This window comes from Ahaetulla prasina, chromosome 5 (assembly GCF_028640845.1).
Source record: "Ahaetulla prasina isolate Xishuangbanna chromosome 5, ASM2864084v1, whole genome shotgun sequence".
In the NCBI taxonomy this organism is placed as follows: Eukaryota; Metazoa; Chordata; class Lepidosauria; order Squamata; family Colubridae; genus Ahaetulla; species Ahaetulla prasina.
This window is the reverse complement of record NC_080543.1, coordinates 139,228,954-139,254,646: the sequence shown is the minus strand read 5'-3', so window position 1 is coordinate 139,254,646 and position 25,693 is coordinate 139,228,954. Positions and strand designations below refer to the sequence as shown.

Genomic DNA, 25,693 nt, shown 5'->3' with positions numbered 1-25,693 from the left:
ACTGACAGAAGAGATCCATGCTGCCTAGCAGACAGGTTTTCTACTGCTTTTTACAACTCGGTACAAAATTATGTTCTTTTTACAGCCAGGACAAACTCTGAAATATTTAGCAGGTCAGTAGCTCCCAAAATGTTGAGAAGTCTGCTGTTATTACGATTTCAAAACCAGACTAGGTGACTTAGGAATTCCCACTTAACTTTCCCTATGGCCAGAATCTCTGGCATACAGACTACATTTTTACATGACGCTCATGTTTCTCAGCTCCGAAGGTAATTTTTACTAAGGCTGTTGATGTACGTGGCTAATCCCTGGAATGTTACTTTAAGGTAGTCTATTTAGACATACAGCTTGCTCTTTCAGATTTTTATTGCATGATTTACCAGAAAGCTTACTAGTAATCCATTTTAAGATCCACTTTAATTCTCCCTTAAATAAGGAAAACGTCCGGCTGCTTTGTAAGGTCGGTGGCACTCTTTGTGTAGGAGAGGACACGCACATGCCCCAAGACACAATATGCTGCTGAAAAGCCCCAGCAAGAGAGTCAGGTAAGGTCAGGTAAATTCTTCTTTGAGCTTCCAAAGCCCTTCGCCTCCCGACTGCCTGTGGAAAGTGCAGAGGTTTCTCAGAAGTTCCCGGAAGACGCAGGACTGCTCCGTGGTCAGCTTGGACCCAAATTCCTGCAGGATTTCCCGAGTGCTGGCCTGGCCTGGCAGCTGGGCCTGGAAAGCCATGAAGCTCTGGATGTCCGAGAGTAGCTCATCGTGCTGTGTAGCTGCGGGGGCCCCGGGGATCCTGTGCTGAAAACTCCCCTCAGCTGGATCCTCCCTCTGTTGGGATCCAGTCAGGTGATTCCTCTCCCTCATTTTGGCCAGCAACGAAGAGGAGTCCAGCGCGCTTGAAGAGGACTCTCCATCGAAGTGAGAAACTCTACTACTGGCAGGCTCTCCTCTCTCTTTCTCACCCTCCTGCAAAAATAAATCAAAACGATGGGAGGAATTCTCGTATCATAGAACTTAAACGAGTTAGAAGTTTTTTTTCTGATTTGTATGATGCCAGTATCCAAACAGCAGCAGGGTAACTTTATAATCCAGGAAGGTATTTTTTGGGATGTGATCATTATGAATTCTTCCCAAAGCACTTAGTGTGTTTACCAATTTATTAAGGAGAATATTGTGAGGGACTCTTGAAGTTCAAGCACATCACACCTAGCTATTCCCCCTGTCTACTAAGGGAGCAATACTCAGTCTCACCTTACAGGAGACATTTATAAGGCTTCCTTAAATGCTATGGTGCTTACTTCTGAACCAATGGGGACAAACACACTGCAACACTGAAATTTTATGCACACTTTTCTAGGTATAATCTTCAATCAACACAACTTCTGAGCAGATGCCATGGTTCTGCAGGCTCCGCACCCACTCACCCACCCTTCCTCATTCACTCTCACAAATGGGTGAACCGCTCAGAGCAGAGCTCTTCCTGGCCTGATGCAGATCTTAAGAGGAATCCACTTATTTGCCCAAGTGGAGAACGACTTCCAAACAACGAGAATAGTGTTACGATGGAAGTAACTGCCAGAGGAGGCATGTCCACCATCTGACGAAAAAAGAGCCCTGAATTAGTGGGGTTTTGAAATAGGGATGCAATGGAATGCCTCGCTCGACTCTTCCTTCCTTCCTTCCTTCCTTCCTTCCTTCCTTCCTTCCTTCCTTCCTTCCTTCCTTCCTTCCTTCCTTCCTTCTTTGAAAACCCTTCAGGCTGAAGAACTTATCTTTCCCATTCTTTCCTCCTCCCCATCTATATATATTCCACTTACAGGTATACCTTTAAGGTACGTTGGACTGGATAAGGTATTCCAGGTTAATCTCCTAGGGACACCTTCCATCATACAGAGGAGGCTCCTGGGGAGAGGAGGAAACCATCTCTGGCTCTTGAAACTTGAAAATGGCTTCCAAAAGGTGGGCAAGGTGTGGTGAACAACTTAGGACCTGTTTCTTCTCCTTTCAGGGGACCTTTTAAACCTGCATGGCTATAACCAAGGCACAAGTGTCTTGTGAAAAAAAAATACATCCCCTGTAGATATTAATGACTGCAGAAGCTGTGATCAAGGAGACGTAACCACATTTATAGGCTACCACTGTGGAAGTCAAAAAGGAATTAAGCAGAATGAAGCATGCAAACTGAGGTAAACACTGGAACTTGTAATCAGTAGGATGGGCTGAGCTGCTTTTGTATATGCGATGTGACTCTGTAAAGGGAATTCTTACATTCACTATGAGTTGCTCATGTTTCAGCTTGCACTTTTTTCCTGAAGCCTGATAGGAAGAAGACGATACCATGAAATTTGGGTTCTTCTTCTGGCCAAATCTGCTTCTGAAATTAACCAGAAACCAGAGATATATTCTTCACAAACCGATCAAATGGCATCACAAGGCAGATACATTTACATATAGACTGATAATAAAGGGCCAAGTGGCAAAGCAAAACATAGGAAGGTTTACTCCATGTACACCTCCTGCTGGCCCCCAACCACAAACTACATCGATTAACTCATCTCTTCTCCCCTCCCCCCACTTCCTGAATGCCATTTTTCGATCTCATTCCCATGCAGAAATATACAACGTTTTATCACTGCTTGTGGGAACTGGGAATGTCTAGCCTAACGAGAAGAACTAGGGGTAACATGATAGCAATCTTCCAATATCTGAGGGGCTTCCACAGAGAGGAGGGGGTCCACCTATTCTCCAAAGCATCTGAGGGCAGGACAAGAAGCATCAGATAGAAACTCATCAAGGGGAGAAGCAACCTGGAACTAAGAAGGATTTCCTGACAGTTAGGACAATTAATCAGGAGAACAGCTTGCCTCCAAAAGTTGTGGGAGCTCCAACATTGGAGGTTTTAAAGAAGAGATTGGACAACCATTTGTCTGAAATGGTACGGGGCCTCCTGCTTGAGCATGGGGTGGACTAGAAGACCTCCAAGGTCCCTTCCAAATCTGATATTCTGTTATTCTGAAACTTATACATAACACTGATTTGGAACTGGGAATATTTAAGCTTTTGGCAAGCCAGTGTTCTCATGTCTTATTAACTTAGTCAAGAAATAAGAAGACATTGCCCACCTCAAAAAGTGAATGAATTGTTGGAAATAATGTTGGAAACTTGGGAAAGAATTTGGGTGAGGAATGTTAAATTTACACAAGTGCAAAATATGAGAGAAAATTTTTATAAGATGTTTTATAGATGGCATTTAGACCCCAAAAAGTTGTCATGTATGTATCCTAATGTACAGGCTAAATGTTGGAGATGCGATTGTGAAGATGCCACTTATTACCATATATGGTGGACTTGTAAAAAAGTTAAAGCATTTTGGATTAAAGTATGGTGGATCATGCAGAATATTTTGAAAAAGAAGATTAAGTTTACTCCGCAGTTCTTTCTACTAGGAATAATTATGGATTGTACAGCTATAGAGACTAAATTGATTTTGAACTTAATAACAGCCGCAAGACTTTTGATTGCTCAATATTGGAAGAAAGAAGAATTACCTACAATTGAAGAATGGACACTTAAAGTATCAAATCTGGCAGAAATGGCAAAAATTTCTGCTTACTTGAAAGACTATACACAAGAAAAATATATTTTAGAATGGAAAATGTGGATTGATTATATTCAAAATAAGTATCAGATAAAAAAATATCGAATAGCATATGAGTAAATTTAGGAAATATTTTGTATTAGATTTATTTCTGAAGGAGAGGGGAATTGAGAGTGTGATTATGTGTGGAGTGACTAGAGATTATAATTTAGGAATTATTTTGGATTATGATTGTTAGTTTTGATACCCTGCATTTTGTTCTGGGAAGTCGGGGTGGGGGGTGGGGGGTAAGGGGGAGGGGAATTGGGGGGTTGAGGATAGAGGATGGAGTGATGGTTAATGTACAGGGATTATTGAAGATGTAGGTCTTTGGTTATTCGGGTTTTCTCCCGAGTAAAATTGGAAGTGTCTTGGCGACGTTTCGACGAAGTCTCATTCGTCATCTTCAGGCTTCAGCTTCGTGCTTCTGGGAGCAATGTGTGATTGCAGCTGTTTCTTCCTTTTTAACGGCTAGTGGGGGTTTGAACTGATTGGGTGGGAGCTTGGCTGTGCTCTGATTGGATGGGAGTTTTTGTGCTCTGATTGGCTGGCGGTGTGTCGTGTGTTGGAGGGGGCTTGGTTGTGTTCAGATTAGTCTGAGTTGCAGGGGGATTTGAGCTGGTGAGCTGCACTGCTGCTGTTTGGCTTCGTGTTCGTGGTCGTGCTACATCTTCATAGTGGGTGTCTGTCTGCTGCATGTATGGATTGGAGGGGTTTGAAAGACTAATCTGAGCACAACCAAGCCCCCACCAACACAGGACACACCCCCAGCCAATCAGAGCACAAAAAAAACCCCATCCAATCAGAGCACAGCCAAGCTCCCACCCAATCAGTTCAAACCCCCACTAGCAGTTAAAAAGGAAGAAACAGCTGCAATCACACATTGCTCCCAGAAGCACGAAGCTGAAGCCTGAAGATGATGAATGAGACTTCGTCGAAACGTCGCCAAGACACTTCCAATTTTACGCGGGAGAAAACCCGAATAACCAAAGATCTACATACAAACACCCGCGAAAACCTCAGAAAACAATTATTGAAGATGTATAAATATAATTAATGTAGGGTCGGGTCTGCCCAGTTACCATTTTAGAACGGTGGGGAGGGAGAAAAGAGGAGAGAGTAGGAGGTAGGAAAGAGGAGAAGAGGAAGGAAGAGGGGTAGAAGAGGGAGAAGGAAGGTGTAGGGTGGAGGGAGGAGAGGATGTAGATAAGAGAAGGAGAGGAAGGTCTGGAAAGTAGAAGAAGGTAGAAGAGGGAAGAGTGTTAAAAAGGGTGGTGGTGACTGGGCAAGCCCAACTAATTGCATATAACTGTACATTGGATGAGCTGTTTGATATGATTGTAAAAATAAAACTTTTTTATGAAAAAAAATGAATGAATTATTACTTTTATTATAGTCACTGACCAGAATTTATCTCATAAAACTAATGTAAAGATAAATGAGATGAAGGAAATTTCTCTTGCCTAACAGCCAAGGAGCATCAGGGTAGCTTGTCCTTCAAAATTTTAGGTGGCATCAGTAGACTTTCCAAGCTTTCATTTTAGATACTGAAACTCTGTAGCTATTTCATAATGGCTAACATTCAGAATCAGAATCACACTTCAGCAAGAAGCATGGATTTGAAACTGGGTTGGCCGTTCACCTGCTCTCTGAAAAAGTTATGCCTTGAGATGCAGCAGATCACCAAATTAATTATCCTGTAAGAGAAACAATCCTCAGATCCATGACGGAGGGCCAGCGGGCTTACTTTAACCTGGTTGCGGCGCTGTCAGCCCAAGTGGAAGCAGCTCCCCGGTATCGTTGTCGAGAAACCTTCAAGGCTCGGAGGGCATCTTGAGCCACACGATTGGCCTCTGCTTCCACCAGCACGTAATCTGGACTAGAAGCTTCCATTATGGCATCATGCTTCATTATGCTGTGTATTCCTGGGAGAGAAAGGATTGAACGGCTTTTGAAAAACCACAATCTCTCCATTCCTTTTGTCTGAGTGAACACCAGATGTTCTGCATGTGAAACTCAACAACTGGCCTGGAAGTGCTGAGCCAGAGTGGATCTGCTCCAACCTTGGCTGCCTTGCTTCTAGAAAAGCAGGCTCTGCACACGAACTTCTAAAAATAAAACTGCTAATTGCCCCAGAAAAAAACGTAGAGAATGCCACTATCTGTCCCAGCCAATATCTCCTTGTCTGGGGAATTCTGGGAATTGAAGTCCACACTTCTTCAAGTGGCCAAGGTTGAGCAAACCCCCAAGTGGGTTACATAATGAACTCTGATAAACAGGGTGCACAATTGACTTTCTTGTCTCAAATAATTCACTGTTATAGATAAGGTATTAGCTTCTGTTGGTGGGTTGGAGGGAGATACCAACACTTGTATTAATGCTAGCTAATTTCAATAAAGCTCACTGTCCGGGGCCAGATTGATCACACTCTAGGCTCCTGAAGAAACTGGCGGAAGGGATTCCACAGCTGCTGTCCGTAGTTGGGTCATTTTTGGGAGCTTGGTGAGGAAGGGCCGGTGCAATCCCAGGAGAAGGGAGGGCCGTTTCCATCTTCAGAAGGGGGAATGAGGCAGGAGCTGCCCATTTGAGCTCCATGTTGGACAAGGATTGTCCAAAATCCTTGAAAAGCAGGGTTGCTTCTGTGATTCAAACAATCAAAGCTAGGCATAGATCAGATAATATTCTGCAGGCAGTGGATTTGATAGCTTGAATGAATAAAGTTTGCATAAAAGGCCCAGTTGCTTGAGGCACAAAAACATTCTGATAGCTCTATAAGTAGTTTACATATGCTACATTAGCTCAATTTGGATTTCCCAAAGGATTTATAAAAGGAGTCCAGATCTTGCAGGAGTCTGGATCTCTGTCACATTTGGAATTATTTTTAAGCAAAATAGAAAACAGCGGAAGAAAATTACCTGATTTTTTGAAAAGCTTCTCCAAAACGTAATCGTCGCTTTTCGTTGGCTCTTGCAGCTCCTCACGATCTTCCTTCTGGTACTTTCTCTGCTTCACCAGGTGGGGAACCGGCACCCCCTCAAATCTGGCATCTCGAGAACGTTTGGGCCTCTTCCGTTGGCCCTTGCCAGGCTCCAGGGCTGACGTGGGCTCCCTGGGGTTAGTGAGCAGCCGATGATGGTCCTGCTGTTCCCTGGAAGCTGGCCTCTCCTGGCTTATCCTGCCTTTGCCAACCGGCATTGCCCGGCCCTTTCCCTTCAGTGCTCCTCCTCCTCCTCCGCCCAGCTGTGACAGGGGCTCCTCCACCACCCCTGAAGGCTCCTCTCTGGTCCTCAGGAACAAATCTGTATCGGCAGGGGGAGTTTGGGCGGGGTCTTTTGGCAGGGGAGGAGGGGATGTCCCTGAGTCTCTCTCGACTGGTTCCCCTGCTGCAAGGGCTGCATTTTCATGTTTCTTTGCTATGAAGGAATCGGACTGCTTGGAGGTCAGCTTCGCGTGGCGTCTTTTGGAAAATTCAGAAATATTGGCACTGTGACGCTTCAACGGCCGCTTTGGTGCTGGGACATCAGAACCGGTTCCTGAAACGCATTATCACACAAACGGTCACCGGATGCTCATGCCTCTCTCCTTCCTTCAACATCGCCATCCCTCCCCAGACAGACCTGCAAAGATGGCGCTGGTTTCCGTCCCCTGGGCTCCGTCCGGAGTGCTCAGGGTGAAGAGCTCGTAGAGGTCATTGGATTTGAAGAAACGCCTTTGCTTTGGGTCTTTCAGAATTCTGTTTGTCAGGAACTGTTTGAATATTTGCCTGGGAAAATAAACGTTTTGTGATCAGGGACATTACATTCTCTGTCCGAAACACGACACATTTTTCCTGCTATATCTAGTTTTTTCTCTCTCTTCTCTCTCTCACACACACTGACAAATGGACAGTTCCGCTATGCATAAACATATTAAAGATCTCAAGACTTTTGTTCAATGGAACAAAATAAATAATTTCAATCAAAGTGAACACCTCTTGCTGTGCTTAAATTCAGAATTACACTCAATTTCCAATAACTGGTTTTTGTCTACTGCAACTGTAACTCAAAAAAGTTCTATCATCGCCATCAAATGATCCATTACAAAGCATTTAATCCTCCCTACCAACCAAAGAAGAAAAGCAGCTAGATCCAGATTCTCAAACTGACCTCTGGCTGCAACATCACACTGACCTGTGGTAAATCTTTTCCTCAATGGTCCCTGCAGTGAGAAGCCGGTACACAGTCACGTCTCTGGTCTGGCCAATCCTCCATGCGCGTTCCCGAGCCTAGGACACAGAGGCCAGCTTTGCTTTTCAGACCATACAGAAGGACAAGGTGGGTTGTTGCTGGGGTTAAACACTGAGAGCTCTGGAGGCTCCTCCTCACTTCCTCTGGGTGGCCCTCAAACTGTTAGGAAGCTTGCTTTCCTGCTAAAGCCCTCCGGTGGCATCAGTGCCCCAGGGTGCATAGCAGATGAAGGGCAACTTTCCTCCTGCGAGTAAAACTGGAGGAGGTGGTGGAAAACTGGCTCCCTGCAAGCCCTCCCCCACCCCCCGGCTCCGAGCTTAGTTGAGTGAAAGGGGGAGACCAAGCCTGCTCCAGGCAAGCAACCATTTGACTCAATGAAAATGGGCTTTTCTTAAATGTACAGTTCTTTTCCAGCGACCTACCTGAGTGTCTGTGCTGGGATTCCAGTCAGGGTCATAGATGATCACCCGGTCTGCGCCTGTCAGATTAATCCCAAGCCCACCAACTCGAGTAGTAAGGAGAAAGACAAATATGGACACATCCTGTGGTGATTTGCAAGACAAAGCATCCTTAGGAAACATTTGCAAAGATCCACCTAACCATCCTCCTTTCAAGGGATGGAAGACGCTTCTTTTTAAACTAAGGGATGGGAGCATCAACGTTTCCATGCTATGTAACTTTATTACCCATTATTCCACTCCATGTAAACCGCTTAGAGAGGGCTGTAAAGCACTGTGAAGCGGTATATAAGTCTAAGGGCTATTGCTATAAAGGATGACCAAGAAGAGAAAACCTAGAGCATTACCTGAAATAGGTATCGGTATTGGGGGCATTTTGAGTGAAAACGGAACTAGCAAATCTCACAGCTACTTGGTTCGGCTCTGCTGTTGTTAACCCTGATCAAATATATGTGTAACTCCTGCTGAGGGCCAGGCCTCTTAGGCCTTACCACGACTTCCTTACCTCATTGAATCTGGCAATTAGAGGCTGCCTCGAGGCCACAGTGGTGGTGCCGTCCATTTTGAGGTAGGAGTAGTTTCTTTGCTTTAAAAACACTTCAAGGATGTGCAGCATCTGCAGCATTGAAAGGGGGGGGGGAACAACCCCACAGGGATCTCTGATTACGCCCTCTAGTAGCACAGATGATAGGAAGTTAGTCCGGCCTGCGTTTAGCAAAAACCAGCCGAGGGCCAGCACCCAGCCCCGTGAAGCCAAATACCTTCCGGCATAAAAGATGCTTCCACCCGGGCCTCTCGGGGGCCACTCCCCGTTTACCCCAATGCACTGACCCCGTGGCAAGGGGGGGAGGGGTCAAACCTGTCTCTGACACTGACCTGCCTGGACTGGGTGAAGAGTAGCACCCGGTGGCTCTGCTTGTGCCAGATTTTCAGCAGGGACTCCACAACTATCAGTTTCCCAGAACGTTTCCAGAACCCAAATCGGTCTTCTTCTTTTAAGTCTTCCTCGGGGGTCCCCTTCAGAATCTTAGGTCCACCGGAGAAGATGTCAGGATGGTTGCACAGTTTTCTTAGGGCTATCAGTCCTGGGAAAATCTGCACGGGAAACACAGGCGAACAAAGTCTTATTATGAAGCCTCTGACGGACAGAGGGGGTTACAACCAATTTATAAATAATTATTCTGAAAACAAGTTCTCATCAGAGCCCCAAGAGACAGGTGGGGATTACCTGGGGAGTTCTACATCAGTATCAAAACTTTGCCCACAGAAGGGCAGGTCCTCCGAGTAATACCTGGAAGGCAAAGTCACCGGGTGGGGGTGGGTGGGAATCCTGACTCCTGCAGAGGCTCTGAGTAAGTTCTGAACACAAAGAAACACAGGCACACATCCTGAGGCTGGGAAACGGGCCTTGCAGGTTTGTTTAAAAGAATAACGAACGTGTGATAAAATTCTGTAATTTAAAGTACTACCTGAATGTATCTAAGAAAATGAGCGTACCAGAAAAATGCAGGTAGAAACTTATCAATTTTATAGAGAGGAACAGACAATTGGAGAGAACAAAATGAAAGAGACTGGGAAACAGTTAAAAGTTTAAAAAGGTAGCAAAAATGCAAACTATATTGATGGAAATGTCTGTACTGGAAGTAAATGAAAAAGAGCAAACAAGTTGTTTCTGGATGGCTCCTCCAACGTCATCCAGTCGGCTTTTGCGCCGGAGGCAGGACTCGAACTGGAGCCGGAATGGCAGAACTAGTCCAGGGGCCTTAAGCACTGGAACAAACTGGCACAATACTGAGAAAGTAGCTGCAATTGGCAAACGGCTCCCATCTTCTCTGAATTTGGGAGATCTTCCCAACGCGGAGCAGCTGCTTTGGGGAGAATAGGACCTTCGTGTTGTAAAGATGGCACCATTCTTAGAGTCAGTCAGCCTCTGAATTAACAGCCAGCCTCTCTTGCTGGTTATCAGCGTTAACTTTCTCTTTCTCCCCCTCCAGGTATTCACAGCCTCCAAGTCCTGTAATCGATTCTGTTTGGACGGATGGGCAGTTGGGCATTGCGGTTAACGGCAGTGCCTCCCACATTGTCTGATTTCCCAGTTCCTTCATATAGATGTTGTTTAAAGTGTGTGTGTGTGTGTGTGTGAATTGGAGCCCTTTGATCCCTGATATCGGAGCGCAACCTTTCCTCTCCTGGATACCGGGTGGAATTTTCACTTCAGAGATTGAGAGAGACACTCAAAGCCCTTCCAAGAGATTAAGGAGGACAAAGGTGACGTATCTACAAATCCCGCTGGAGGTTATCGGTGAGAGCAACCCAGGCAATTCATGTCCCAGGTCTGGGCCTGAATACCGAAAGAAAAGGAGAGAAAGGTATGCAGTGGGACAGCGAATTGTGTTAGATTAAATTAGTCCGATTTTCTTTTTCTTCAATCGCCTGCCTTTAATTTATTCTACTGGAAATGGCAATAATATTAGCCCTTTTCTTTGGGTAACCTCTTAAATGCCTTACTTTACTGCATTTTACCTGCATTTCTCTATTGAGGATCTGATAGACTTCTTTGGAATCGATAAATTTTTTGTAAAGTTGTTGCTGTTCAGCTGTCAATCGACAAAATAAGACCTAAACAGAGATATTGAAGTAATTACTATCCTTGCAGCGTACCGTAAGTAAAGCAATGGAAGCACAAATGCGCATCTCCTCCTCCCAAAGAGTTTACAATGCCTGGCTTTTGTGACTGAGATCGGCCTCTCCACGGTGCCCATCTCCAAACCCCTCAGCTTGTCTACGAGAACCCGCAATATGTCAGACCAATCTTGCAGAAGGAAATCCCACCTTCTCTGCAAGCAGAACTTTTAATTAATTCCAGTTTGTGAGATGAATCCCCCTGCCTGTGAGTGCTCTACACCAAGCAATATGGCAATCCCCTACCAAGAGTTGCCACTCTCAAACACCACCAGACATGTCTCAGTCTTCGGGGATTTTAATTTTAACCTACGCTTTTAAACTTAACTACCTTAAGTATTCACTGGAACAGAAAAGAAGGTTGTAAATTGAACAGATTTCTTTCTTCTCTCATAACATAACTATTGATAGGCATTCACCACACGCTCTGAATTTTCTCTGGCAGCAAATTGTAAACATAAAGGAGAATTTAAATAAGTGAAAACAATATACCAGAAAATTGTTGTTTTATGTTTTATGAAATAAGCTACCCCGAGTGTGCCTACTGAGTGAGCGATTATAGAAATCAAACAAAGACTCTGTTTTCAGATTTCTTGGGAGGCGTTTGCAAAATAATTCATGCCATATAATAAATAACGGTGCTGTACGTCATAATTCAGTGTCACCTGCAAGCACAGCTCAGTATGTTTATGAGGGCTAAAAGTGGGCATCACTGGGATCTTCTTCAATTAAGACTCATTTCCAGGATTACTATCCACTTGAACAAGGGTCAATCTCTCTTTAAGAGATCTGATCTTAATTTATTCCCAACTTTAAGGGGCAATGTTTTATTCTGCTAGGCCAGAATTCCTTCAAAGGTGACATCTGAGCAAATGGAAAGGAGAGGTTGTGTGTATCCACAGGTACTTTTCTCCTGCCAGGGATATGAAGCTCAAAGCATTTCTTCATGTTGATGTGGAAACAGGGAAATTGGACAAAATTAAAGATACCTGCTCATTTTTATCTGGCAAGGAGAGGCTCATCTGAACATCTGCCTTCATTCTGCGCAGCAGGTAGGGGTTAATCGTATCCCGTAAAATACAGGCACACTTGTATGCAGTTTTCACCTTTGGGGGGGGAAAAATAAGTGTTTCTCATACTTTTTTATTCCAGCATGGAAACGATGCGGTAGTAAGGATAAAAGAAATAGCGAAGGATAACAACAACAACAACAAAAGTAAGAAAGGTATCTACAGAAGCGACTTCCAGCCTTCTTTGTAGTAGCTACAAACACCACAGTCGCCACCTCCAACTCCTCTGTGTTGCCTATCATAGTTCCCTTCTTCCCATAAACTTCAATCAATAAATCCCGAAATCAGCAGTGCCTTGTCATGCCTTTTACCAGCAAAAAGCCAAGAGAGGGTTTCCAGAGGGGGTTTGATAGACCTACAAAGGACCCTTTCAGGGGGACCCTCCTGGTCGTTACCTGGACCGGAGAGGCATTGGAATATCCCCCCATTGTTATGGGGACCGAGAACTGCTCCAGGAAGACAGGGAGGGTCCCCAACTTCCCTGGGAACACAAAGTCAAAGAGGGACCACAGCTCCTTGAGGTGGTTTTGCAGAGGTGACCCGGACAAGATGATCCGATGAGGAGTGGAGAACTGCAAGGGGAAAAAACTGTGATGTCCCATTGAAACAAAAGACACAATTCTGCTCAAATGATGCGATATGGTGCTGTGAGATTAAAATGAACTAAAATCATTCCAACAGCTTTGCAGAATTGCTCCACTTAAAATGATTTTTTTTCAAATACTCTCAATTCCATTGCCTCCTCTGCAATGCATAGTGAATAATTTTCTCTTAATTTATAGCTTATTAAAAAAACTCTTTATGAACAAAACCACATTAGAATTAGTAGGATTGAGATTTAGACCTACCAAATTCAAAGCATTATTTTTATGTTATTTAATGAAACCATTTCCTAAAATTCAAATAATCTGTAAAGATACAAAATGGGTTTATCACTGAATTCCCTCTGAATAAAGTTAAATATTCCTTGGAAAGGCTGGGAAAGTCAGCCGGTCTCTTCTTCTCTCTCGTCCTCTTTTTAAACGTGAGGATAAATTTGTTCAATGCAAAGAAACAGCATCATAAAGGATTTTATAGAAGTAGAGATAAGGACGGAAATCCTGTTGTTGCTGAATGTACTTTGAAAAACTTTAGTTGCAGCGATTACTAGAACTCATTCATTACACTCATTAATCTCACTAGGGAAATGAACACATCCACTTCATGTAAAAATTCAAGGATTTTTGCTATGATTCTTTGCCTCCGAATTATGTACACGGACATCAAGGTGTTATATCAGACCTTGCTTGGAGATTAATTAATGGAATGCTGTAGAGGGAGGAGGGCTCTCAGCCAGCCAATAACAATGCAAGGCAATCCATGCTTCCCATCTTTTTTGTTTAAAAGATCTTACCTGTTTGCAAGCCAGTGTAACTGCAGCCTTGGGATTCCGAATTTTATGTCCCTCGTCCAGAATCACATAATGCCAGTTGTACCTCTGAAGGTTGTCTTGCAACAAGCGAATGTAAGAATAGGACGTTATCAAGATTCCATTGCAGGCCACAATTTCACGAATCAGTTTTACCTGCAAAAAGATTATTTTAAGATTATTAAACAGTGAAGGATTTTCTTGCATAGCTAAACAAACTAAACAGTTGCCCTGTGTTAAATTAGAAACAAAGTGAGATCTTTGGATTACAGTATGGCGATGACACCACGTGATTATGTGGACCGTAAGTCAAAGGGAATTGGCCATATGAGGAATTATATCACAAATCGACTTTTTTAAATGAAGTAGAATGTACCCGTCAGAGGGGATTCTTTAATGAAGTGGCCATTTGCAAAACATTGGCTTTTTTGGTGGCTGCCACAGACTGCTGGCTCAGACTTCAGAGCAGGGGTCCCCTAGGACTCCTAGACACACACACCCCCTCACAGTTGCTGCTGAGCCCAGGGGCCACCTATGCTATACCTGCACAGGTGGTTTTCCTGCCTAGATGCAGGACCTTGCTTTTCTCGCCACTGGGCTTCGTCTTGTTGGATGAGGCCCCATGCTCAAGTCTTTCAAGATCCTTCTGCATCTTGGGCCTATCTTCCAAAGTGTTGGCAATTCCCCCCCACCCCCCAGCCTGGTGTCACCTGCAAATTTGATGAGTTCCCCTTCTACCCCACTCATCTAGATCATTTCTGAAGGTGCTGAAGGGCACCAGGCCCATGGCAGAACCTGGAGGTGCCCTACTGCAGGCTTCCCCCCTGGGATGTTACATCAAGTCGCTACTCCATCACTTTGCACCCCAGCCATGCTCCCCTCCTCCACCTGTGGTTTTTAAGTCACAACTGAAAGAAGTACGAAGAAAATCCGGCAAGAGAAAGAAAGACGATGCCACACAAGATTACGCCTGGGGCATTTTATAGTGTTTAGCATGGTGTGGGGTGTGCCTCATCTATCGAGTGGTGGACAGATGGCCTTACATGGCAGAGGCTGGTGAAGAAGCCAACAAAGGAAAGACTTCTGGGAAAGCAGAAATCTCAATTTACAAGTAATTCTCAGGCACAGAAGAAAACCAGAGCTGTCAATGGAGCAGAAAATGATCCATTTGTGAGGCCCAATTTAAGACAGCTGTAAATGTGCATTCACTTATTTGCCAGTTAAAGTCAAATCTGTACCTCTATGGACACACAAGCATATACAATGCACACACAGACAGTGCTTTTTCACGAATGGCTGCTGCCACCATCGTATAGTGTATGTTTGCTGCAGAGGTGAAATTCTACCGGTTCAGACCAGTTTGGGTGAACCGCTAGGGATTATGGGCCTCACTTCACCGAACCGGTAGTAATTACCACTCCCGCCAGTCACCGCTCACCTCTTCTAGCCGCTCGATATTCCACGAATTCAATGTTAAATGCAGAGAGAATGCTAACTTTTCTCCCTTCATTCACAATGGAGCTGCTGCAGCCTGCCCCTTTAAGGTAGCCCCCAGGAGGAAGGGGGCGGGGGTGGGTGGGTGGAGCAGCTGGAATAGGGCCTTTTTTTGTGAAAGGCAAGAAAATGGGGAAGGGGATTTTCCTGCCTGTCATCCATTCCTCAATCTCAGCACAGACTGACGGAAGGATGGCAGGCAGGAATATTCCCCTCCCCATTTTCTTGCCATTCGCGACAAGGAGTGACTGGGAGGAGGGCTCTCAGCCATCCAATAACAATGCAAGGCAATCCATGCTTCCCATCTTTTTTGTTTAAAAGATCTTACCTGTTTGCAAGCCAGTGTAACTGCAGCCTTGGGATTCCGAATTTTATGTCCCTCGTCCAGAATCACATAATGCCAGTTGTACCTCTGAAGGTTGTCTTGCAACAAGCGAATGTAAGAATAGGACGTTATCAAGATTCCATTGCAGGCCACAATTTCACGAATCAGTTTTACCTGCAAAAAGATTATTTTAAGATTATTAAACAGTGAAGGATTTTCTTGCATAGCTAAACAAACTAAACAGTTGCCCTGTGTTAAATTAGAAACAAAGTGAGATCTTTGGATTACAGTATGGCGATGACACCACGTGATTACGTGGACCGTAAGTCAAAGGGAATCGGCCATATGAGGAATTATATCACAAATCGACTTTTTTAAATGAAGTAGAATGTACCCGTCAGAGGGGATTCTTTAACGAAGTGGCCATTTGCAAAACATTGGCTTTTTTGGTGGCTGCCACAGACTGCTGGCTCAGACTTCAGAGCAGGGGTCCCCTAGGACTCCTAGACACACACACCCCCTCACAGTTGCTGCTGAGCCCAGGGGCCACCTATGCTATACCTGCACAGGTGGTTTTCCTGCCTAGATGCAGGACCTTGCTTTTCTCGCCACTGGGCTTCGTCTTGTTGGATGAGGCCCCATGCTCAAGTCTTTCAAGATCCTTCTGCATCTTGGGCCTATCTTCCAAAGTGTTGGCAATTCCCCCCCACCCCCCAGCCTGGTGTCACCTGCAAATTTGATGAGTTCCCCTTCTACCCCACTCATCTAGATCATTTCTGAAGGTGCTGAAGGGCACCAGGCCCATGGCAGAACCTGGAGGTGCCCTACTGCAGGCTTCCCCCCTGGGATGTTACATCAAGTCGCTACTCCATCACTTTGCACCCCAGCCATGCTCCCCTCCTCCACCTGTGGTTTTTAAGTCACAACTGAAAGAAGTACGAAGAAAATCCGGCAAGAGAAAGAAAGACGATGCCACACAAGATTACGCCTGGGGCATTTTATAGTGTTTAGCGTGGTGTGGGGTGTGCCTCATCTATCGAGTGGTGGACAGATGGCCTTACATGGCAGAGGCTGGTGAAGAAGCCAACAAAGGAAAGACTTCTGGGAAAGCAGAAATCTCAATTTACAAGTAATTCTCAGGCACAGAAGAAAACCAGAGCTGTCAATGGAGCAGAAAATGATCCATTTGTGAGGCCCAATTTAAGACAGCTGTAAATGTGCATTCACTTATTTGCCAGTTAAAGTCAAATCTGTACCTCTATGGACACACAAGCATATACAATGCACACACAGACAGTGCTTTTTCACGAATGGCTGCTGCCACCATCGTATAGTGTATGTTTGCTGCAGAGGTGAAATTCTACCGGTTCAGACCAGTTTGGGTGAACCGCTAGGGATTATGGGCCTCACTTCACCGAACCGGTAGTAATTACCACTCCCGGCCAGTCACCGTTCACCTCTTCTAGCCGCTCGATATTCCACCGAATTCAATGTTAAATGCAGCAGAGAGAATGCTAACTTTTCTCCCTTCATTCACAATGGAGCTGCTGCAGCCTGTCCCTTTAAGGTAGTCCCCAGGAGGAAGGGGGCCGGGGTGGGTGGGTGGAGCAGCTGGAATAGGGCCTTTTTTTGTGAAAGGCAAGAAAATGGGGAAGGGGATTTTCCTGCCTGTCATCCATTCCTCAATCTCAGCACAGACTGACGGAAGGATGGCAGGCAGGAATATTCCCCTCCCCATTTTCTTGCCATTCGCGACAAGGAGTGACTGGGAGGGGAGGGGCCGGTGAGGAGCCCCTTGATGTGAGTAATGCCGAGTTGGCCATGCCCACCCAGTCACATGACCTCCTCTCCAAAAAGCCACCCCCACAGAACCGGTAGGGGAAATTTTTTAATTTCATCCCTGGTTTGCTGACCTTAAGTGAACGGGGCCAAAAATATTGGGAGAAGGGAATTAACTTTGCCCAACCTCCAAGTATTGTTTTTGTCATGGGCTGGGGTGATTTTTGTGTCCTCACAGAGTTCTTCTCCTTGCACTTGCTTGCTGTATCCCACAGAATTCAGTGAGAACTTCCACTGTGAAGCACAAAAACCAAAATTGGAAATTGGCCCTTAAGACGATCATGTTGATTCAGGGCTGTGGGAAAACTGCAGGGGTTCCAAACATATCTAAAATCATGAATCTACAATTATGGAAACAGTGTTTACAAGAGACAAGTCAAGGAGGAGTCAATTTCAAGAAAATTAAGTGTTCTTTATCTCTTATAATCTTTCTGACTGTGTTAACAGGAAGATCCTGACCAGCAATTCTGGAAACAAGCACCTTTGTAAATCAATCCAAGCTGCCTTGTTGCCTTAACAGGGATGTCTTCCTTTCCCACCCACAAAGGAAAGCAAGTTGATTTCTCTCTTAGCAGGTGAGGTTGCAACAGACAGAAGAGTGCTTCAGGCGCTAAAGACTCCCCACCCTAACAGGAAGACTTACAGCAGTTCATTTAGTGACGGTTCGCAGTTGCAACGGCACTGAAAAAAATGACTGATGACCATTTTTACAGTTACAGCCCCTGCAGCCTCCCCAGGGTCACGTGATCAAAATTCAGGCACTTGGTAACTGGCCGGATTCACTTAACAACCGAGTCCCTAACAACTGCAGTGCCTCACTTAACAACTGTGGCAAGTAAAATGGGACAAAACTCACTTAACAGAAATTTTGGGCTCAATTTGTAAGTCAAGGACTACCTGGAGAAAAGATGGATGAAAATGTAGACACCACTACATGTATGGGCCGGAAGGGATTCTAGAGACCATCTAGTCTGACCCTCTCAGTGAAGGCATCCAGTACTACATCACCCTTAAGAAAAGGCCATCCAGCCATTCAGTCACCATACTTGCATCTTCTGCTGTGATTACCCTTGAAGGCAACGTGTGTCGATTTGCAGCCTGCACCCTCCCAAAAATACACGGACAGCAACCTTTTTAATAAAAGCATGAGATTTGCAGAAATCATCCTGATTGAATGGATTCTCTGAATTCATCACCTGCTGCCGGGGAAACAAATCGGCTTCTAATCAGCTTTATTTATTTATTGTTCCTCCGCATGGCAGCACCAGCTCTGTGAATCGTGGCGTTTCCATAGGAGGAAATCTGAGTGCCGGCTACCAGAGGAAGGGCCGTTCCCCACCAGCTACCGTGTTCTGGGCAGCCAGTCTCTTCAGAAACCTCCAGGCCTCTAATTCAGGGGAGAAAAAAGGGCCCCTTCCTCTCTTCCTATCCTGGTCTCTGGCAGAAGCTACCAAAATCTCTGCTCAGACCTAAGAGCAAACCATCTGAGCGGATTTCAAATTAAAAGCTTGTAAATTGCGTAACCTCTCCTAGATTTTGCAATTAATAGGGTATGTCTGCAATTATCCCGACTTGGAGAAGGCGGCTGCACCATTGTCATTAAAAGATGTTCTGCGGAAGGGCTGCCGTTCTTGCAGATGCTCAGGAGACCAAACCCTCCTAGAGGGCAATCAGAGCGGAGGAAGGGAACAACATCCATAAATCACACTGTCAGCGCAGGAGGAGGAGGAGGAGGAGGAGGAGGGAAGAGGAGCAGCCCGGACGGCCCAGAAAGGCCGCTCACGGCAGGCGCAGCACAGCCGAGGCCCACGGCTCCGGCTTTTACCCAAGCTGTAATTAATTAAAATTTCCTTCAAGCCAAAACTTTATTAAACAAGGAGTTGTGCTGACAAGGAAGGAAAAGACGGGGAGGTAATTCATCACGGCCACTTCTCCACTTCAGCTTAAGGTGATGTAAAACTCGCCATAAATCTTTTCAATCCTGGAAAGGAAGAGGGCTCTCGGGGTTCCCCCGGAGGGGCTCTCAGAGGCGTTCCCGGCCTCTCTTCTCCTTTAAGGGACATTCAGTTCTGACGGGTTAATTTCTTTATTCAAGGTTGCTCCACAACTGGTGCCAGAGTAAGGCCCCGCTCAGCCATCAGCGAAAAGGGAAGGAGGGGTCAGCTGGACCCATCTTCTCAAACCTTCAGCATCCCTCATAACTTCAAACAGTTGCTAAGTGACCGGTCGCTAAGTGAGGACTACCATTAAATTTCTGGCCGTTATTAATACACTGAGTGTTCAGGGACCATTGTCAATACAGGCGCCTAAAGCTTTAAGATGCATAAGAAAATACTACAGTAGAGAAATAATTTGGAATCTAATAAAAAATCTAATGTTATGTGATAATCCCAATTAAAATACTCTGTACGTCTGCTTGACCAACTAGGCCTTTCTTAATATTATTATCTTCATCTGATTTAGTTCTAACGGAACTTTTAAAAAGTTTTGTTGAATATCCTGTTCTTGCATTTTCTTCACAAATGTGAAACTTGTGCCTTTTTCACTGGACATCTGAAAGATAGCTAATGTTGTGGCCCGCTAGCAGCCAGCAGAGCTGGCAGCAGATTCGGACAGTGAGGAGGTTGGGGAGGAACATGGGCCAGTCCTGGAGTCTGGGGAAGGCTCTGATGAGGGCTCTGCGTCGGAGGCAGAGAGGGGGCCAGGGCCGGATGCCAGTTATCAGCTGCCTTCGGAGTCAGACATCAGTGAGGCAGACGAACAGCTGGAGCCTGTTCCCAGTGTGCACATGCGCAGAGTTGCAAGGAAACAGCAAAAAAACAAGGGTTGACTTGGGAGTAAGGCCACAGGTGGATGACGAATGGCCCCTCCCAGAGGGAATAAAAGAGGAGCAAAAGGGGAGTGGAGTTTGCAGGAGACAATTAGTTCATCTAACTGGTTTGTGACTCTCCGAGACTCTTTGCCAAGTTTTGAAGATATCGGCTTAGCAGTTCTCCAAGGAAGATAAGGTCTGTAACTGTAAATTCTCTCTTGAAAGACTCTGCTGAAGGTGAATGAGATGAATTCACTGTTTGTTTGATAAAGGGGTTTTTGTCGGGACCAGGATTCTGCTTCGTGCTTTTTGAGGAAGCCTAGGTCAGAACAGCTAAACAGGAGATTGTGGGAAAGTCACAGAGGGGAGCCAAAGGAGAAGGGTCACTGACCCTAAAAGCGGAATAACTTAAGCAAAAGGGACAAATTTCAAAACTGTGGAAACACACAGCGCAATGACCCAAACTTTTTGTGTAGCTTCTGAAGGCTGTGAAATTGAAACCAGAATCCAGGCAACGTCCCCTCTGGAGAAGTGAGGGGGGAATGAAGCGGGAGATGGATAAAAGCCATCCCTGCCAGCCTGACTTACCCGTGAGCTCTTCCCTACGGCCTCTGCCTCCTGGGACATAAGGCAGCCCACACAGAAAGCAAACCCCACACCTGCAGGTCAGAGGGCTGTGACTTTACACATTCCCCCTTGGAAAAAAGAGAAAACCACTAAATTACCACTTATGGTGGGTAATATTCACAAGCAGTGTCCGGGAGTAACGACACACTATTTGAAATAAAGAAGAACTGCTCCTGTATGGGGATATTTAATAAATGCAAGAAGAGCTTGGAAGGCTGACGTTAATGGAACAATGAAAAAAAAAAGGCAGGTACCTTTTTATCAGCATAGGAGCCGGTCTCGTGTAAAACTGCAACTCTAAACGGCGGCCACCAGGCATGGAACTCCTTCACCCACTGATGCATGACGGTGGTTGGACACACAATCACCGTGGGACCCAGCCCTCTGTGCCTGGGGCAGACAGGAGAAACGAAGGCAAGGGTTGAGAAAGGCCTTCGCCACTGTAGCTAAAAGCTTGAATTACCACTTGTGTACTAGAAGGAAATAATTTCCTTATCAAATATATCAGAGACAAAGAGAGTTCTTATCGTGTTTTCACTAAATATTTTTAGGGAAGGAAACATTAGTGAAAAGATCTGATGCCCGTCCATTCAGAAAGTTGCTAAAAAGTTTGAACCGTCTCCTGAAAGTCACCACTGAAGGATACCAGGCCTTCCTAAAGGGAAAGTTGCGGCTGAGCTTAGCAAAATTGCAGCTTGTTTTTCTAGACCGCAGCTGCCTGGTTGGGTTTTGGAACAGGAATGCAAGTACTGCACGCTCTTCCCATGGAGACTCAGTCTTATATCACAGACGCATCCAATGATCATCTCAGAAGTGCTGTTTTCTTCAAAAGGCAACTGGACCCTTTGTTTTCCTTGAGGAGGAGGAAGAAGAAAACATTTTGCTTCTCATCCAAGAAGCTTCATCAGTTCTTCATCAGATGAAAAACAAAACATCTTGTTCTTCCTTCCTCAAAGGGAAAAAAAACCCAGTCCAGTTGCCTTTTGCACCTCTGAGACAACTGTCTCCACAGGCATTGACCCTCCAGAACTAATAAAGTTCCTGGAAAAAGAGAGAAAGAGAGAGAGAGAGAGAGGGAGGGAGAGAGAGGAAAGAGAGAGAGCAGGTCATGGGTCCAGGGCACCCAGGGGGAAAGCCCAAAAGCCAATGGATAAACTGAAACCCTGCCAGCCCGGATCCTGCTCACCCTCCTGGACCATATCCTACCCCTGGAGGTCAAGGGTAGAGATCTCACAACTTTACACAGTGTAATGCTTTGGGAGGGAGATGGCACCACTAATCACAAAGCCTGCTTGTGACTGGCAGCGGGGGAGGGGGGAGGAGGATTGGGCCTCGGGAGCAGACATCCTGTGGAGGACGGAGGGAGGATTTCTCCGCTGACAGGTATTCAGGATCCTTTTCATGAATGGAAGCTGAAGGATATCAAAGCCCTAAAACTGAAAAAGACGGCTACAGTCCAATCCCTGTCCAGCAAATGAATTAAAATAAACCATCCCCAACAAATAGCTGTCCAGGCACTGCTTAAGTGCCTGAAAAAAGAGGGAGTCAATCACAGGCTTAGGTAATGGGTTCCACAAACGGTTTTTCCTCTTAGGGAGCTCTCAAATCCATCCGCAATAGAATTGGGAGAAGAGGCGGCACTTCAGTGTTTGGGGGAACCCAGCAGCCCTTCCATTAGAGCAAGGTTCCCTTTTCAGAAAGTGAGGGTTTCCACCCCCACCCCGTCCCCCCCACCCCCAGATCGCTATATACACCTTTTGTAGGGGTGACACTGAGATTTAAAGATTAAGAAATGCAGAAATTTAGACCCTGTTCATCTGGTGCAAACAAAACAAGTTTCAGGGCCTGTAAAAGCTCTGGGACTGGAGGTTCCAAGCCAGGGATGGTATTCACTTACTTTTGCTACCGGTTCGCAAATCTGAGGGTGTGCGCAGGGCCTTCCATGCATGCACAGAGCGTCAAAAATGTGGATAAATGGGATAAGTGATTACTGGCGGGTGGGCGGAGCCTCCCGCAACCGTCGCTACCAGTTTGCCTGAACCGGATATAGCCGGCTGAATACCACCACTGTTAATCCCAGCTTTTTAAGATGAATTTCTCTTCTCAAAACTTGCTGCAATTTTTAAAATTCCACGCTAAGACATGATGCTTGTAATTTGGCAAAATACTAAATGTGTAGTTAGACTATGACACAACATCGCTATAGAGCACTGCACACCAGAACAACTAGACACAAGAACAGTTTTTTCCCGAAGGCCATCACTCTGCTAAACAAATAATTCCCTCAACACTGTCAGACTATTTACTGAATCTGCACTACTATTAATCGTTTCATAGTTCCCATCACCAATCTCTTTCCACTTATGACTGTATGACTATAACTTGTTGCTGGCAATCCTTATGATTTATATTGATATATTGATCATCAATTGTGTTGTAAATGTTGTACCTTGATGAACGTATCTTTTCTTTTATGTACACTGAGAGCATATGCACCAAGACAAATTCCTTGTGTGTCCAATCACACTTGGCCAATAAAATCCTATTCTATTCTATTCTATTTCTTCTCCTGGGTGGAAACGAGGCTTCTATTTATGCAAATTATAATTGAGTTTGTTCTTTTTTTTTTCTTATCCATGTCACATCAGATACTGTTTGTGGCCCACAACTGCAACTTCCTTATCCAGCCATCTATCCTCTCTGCAAGACATCTGAATTTAATTTCTTTTCAGGCCTTTTCTGCAGTAGCATCAATACTGTAGAGGAGCCTCCCTGTAAAGATTAAATTCAATTTCTCTTTCTTATTTTTTGTGGAAACCGTGAAGACCAAAATGTTACAGCCAGCCTTCTCCTGATTTGAGGTTGCTATCTTTATCTTCAGTGTTTTCACCGTTTATTGTAAATATAATCAATGAAGCACACACTGACTTTGCCTTAGTGTTCTTGGGTTTTCTCAGTCATGAATAATGTCTCGTGTCCCCTGGCCTTTTCCAAAGCCAACTGGAACGTCTTACACAGGGGTTTGCAACTATAGCGACTCTATGACCTGTGGACTTCAACTCCAGAATTCCTCAACCACCAGTAGAGTACACCTCTTGTCACAAAGCAAGAAAGTGGACTAGTAAACCATAGAAAACTTTTTTGTGTTAACTATCTACACAAGGTAGCTGGTCTGCAGTGCCCAATGCACAATATATACCCCTCCCCCTTGGAAAATCCTCTTCCATAAATTATTAACACGGGCATCTCCAGTTCAGGGGTGAAATCCAGCAGGTTCTGGAGAACCGGCAGCGGAAATTTTGAGTAGTTCGGAGAAGCGGCAAACACCACCTCTCACTGGCCCCAGAGTGGGGTCGGAATGGAGATTTTGCAATATCTTCCCCTAGGAGTGGGGTGGGAATGGAGATTTTGTGGTATCCTTCCCCTGCCACACCTACCAAACCAAACCACACCACGCCCACCAAACCACACCCACAGAATCGGTAGTAAAAAAAATTTGGATTTCACCACTGCTCCGGTTCTGTCTTCCCTTTGTCCTTCAAGGGGATGGAAATGGGAAGAGAGAAGGGAGGGCAGGACACCAGCAGCAGGGGACTGATCGGCAACGAACTGCTTTGGAGGGTATTTCATTACTACTCGTTTGATTTTACATTCACATCTCTGCCGAGAGGACAAATGCATTTCTGCCTCAAGGCCCAGTTACTGAGAAACCCAGATTGTTAAACTGATAAAAAGTTAAAATCACTCATCCAAGTTGAAAAGCTCTGGCTAAACAGGAGCGCTTGGTTCCCTTCCCTGGAGGCTGAAAGAGTTGGGCTAAGCCCAACCTGCAAGGGGAAAGGGAGAGAGCCCGCCCAGGAACTTCCCTCGGGCACCCCTACGACAGGCACCGTCAATCCTACAGGAATTTCACTGTACATTTTACCGAACATTCATTCAAACTGGCATTTATCTAATATATTCTACCTTCTCACCTAGAGCATGACTATCTACGTGCACCAATATCATAAAAGCCAAGCGGGTATTTTACATGTAAACTACAATATGATCTCCAAAAGTGTTACACCTAACTGAAGAGTCCCTAGTATGTAAACTATTAATCCCGCAAGCAACCTTGTGGCGCTGCCTGGCCTTACAAACAGAACTGACCCACAGTATCTGGTGAGGCTCAGCTACAAAACGAAGCATCGATGCCTGGAATTCATTAAGAGTGTTACATGTTTAATTTTTCCTGCCCTCCAGCTCCACCGTCTCTTAAAAAAATGCTTTGATGTTCCCCAGTAAGAATTAAAGAAATATTGTAATTGAAATATCATTAATAATGAATGAGTTTCTTCTCTATGGCAATACATCCAATGAAATATTAATCGGATTTCACAGACTGACGGTCTGCAGAAGAGCACTTGCCTGTAATTTGTGCCGCGAGTCCTGATCTTGCTGTAACTCAGGCCTGCCAAGAAGACAATTATCTGGATGGTCTTGCCCAGGCCCATCTCGTCTCCCAGGATGCCTCCTACCTGCTGGCAGTGCAGCTCCCACAGCCACCTCACACCTGTCTGCTGGTACCTGCGAAGGGGGAAGCCGCACAAGGGAGAGAGGGTGTAAAGATGTGCTGGGTGCACCTCGTGCCCCGGCTCCTCCGACCGTCACAGCCACAGGGCCACAGTCACAATTTAAAAGGGTTTTGAATTACACGAAGAAATTTCTCTGAAGGGATTTCATGTTTAACATGAGGGTTACTCCAACAGCTCCAGCCTTTCATCGCATTCGCAGGGCCGTGTTTTTAGCAGCCTAGTAAGTGCGGGGGGTGGTGGTGGTGTTCAAACGCCACAGCAGCTTTCTAGTAACCAAATGGTCTGTTCACAGGGACAAAGAGTAAAAGGGTTTCTTCAAATTAAGATGATGTTTTATTAATTGCACTTGCATGGCAAGGTGATGGCTGGCTTCCAGATAAGACAGAACATATTTTTGGTGGATTAAAACGAAGGGGGTGGCAAACAGGTGGCAGGGATGGCAAGGGATTACATAGATCAGCCCGAGATTCTCTGTTTTTCCTCAGGTGTTGTTTTTCTTTTTGGGGGGTGGTGGGGGGCATTAATATTATCTTATTTTAGGT

The 25,693-nt window shown here is 45.3% G+C and overlaps 1 protein-coding gene across 1 annotated transcript in view; it reads right to left on the bottom strand.

Moving 5' to 3' along the window:
- Positions 1-329: 329 nt before the first annotated feature.
- The window catches only part of ERCC6 (ERCC excision repair 6, chromatin remodeling factor), a 39,738-nt gene continuing 14,374 nt past the window's right edge, over positions 330-25,693 (bottom strand). Inside the window, exons 7-21 of the mRNA XM_058185505.1 lie at positions 24,985-25,143; positions 20,832-20,967; positions 15,303-15,473; positions 12,468-12,644; positions 11,992-12,108; positions 10,844-10,939; positions 9,197-9,415; positions 8,826-8,936; positions 8,285-8,404; positions 7,806-7,900; positions 7,254-7,399; positions 6,552-7,169; positions 5,384-5,561; positions 2,268-2,373; positions 330-965 (exon numbers count right to left, since the gene is read on the bottom strand). Of these exons, the coding sequence (XP_058041488.1) occupies positions 552-965; positions 2,268-2,373; positions 5,384-5,561; positions 6,552-7,169; positions 7,254-7,399; positions 7,806-7,900; positions 8,285-8,404; positions 8,826-8,936; positions 9,197-9,415; positions 10,844-10,939; positions 11,992-12,108; positions 12,468-12,644; positions 15,303-15,473; positions 20,832-20,967; positions 24,985-25,143 (2,863 nt within the window). The 3' untranslated portion in view covers positions 330-551. The remainder of the gene's footprint in view (positions 966-2,267; positions 2,374-5,383; positions 5,562-6,551; positions 7,170-7,253; positions 7,400-7,805; positions 7,901-8,284; positions 8,405-8,825; positions 8,937-9,196; positions 9,416-10,843; positions 10,940-11,991; positions 12,109-12,467; positions 12,645-15,302; positions 15,474-20,831; positions 20,968-24,984; positions 25,144-25,693) is intronic.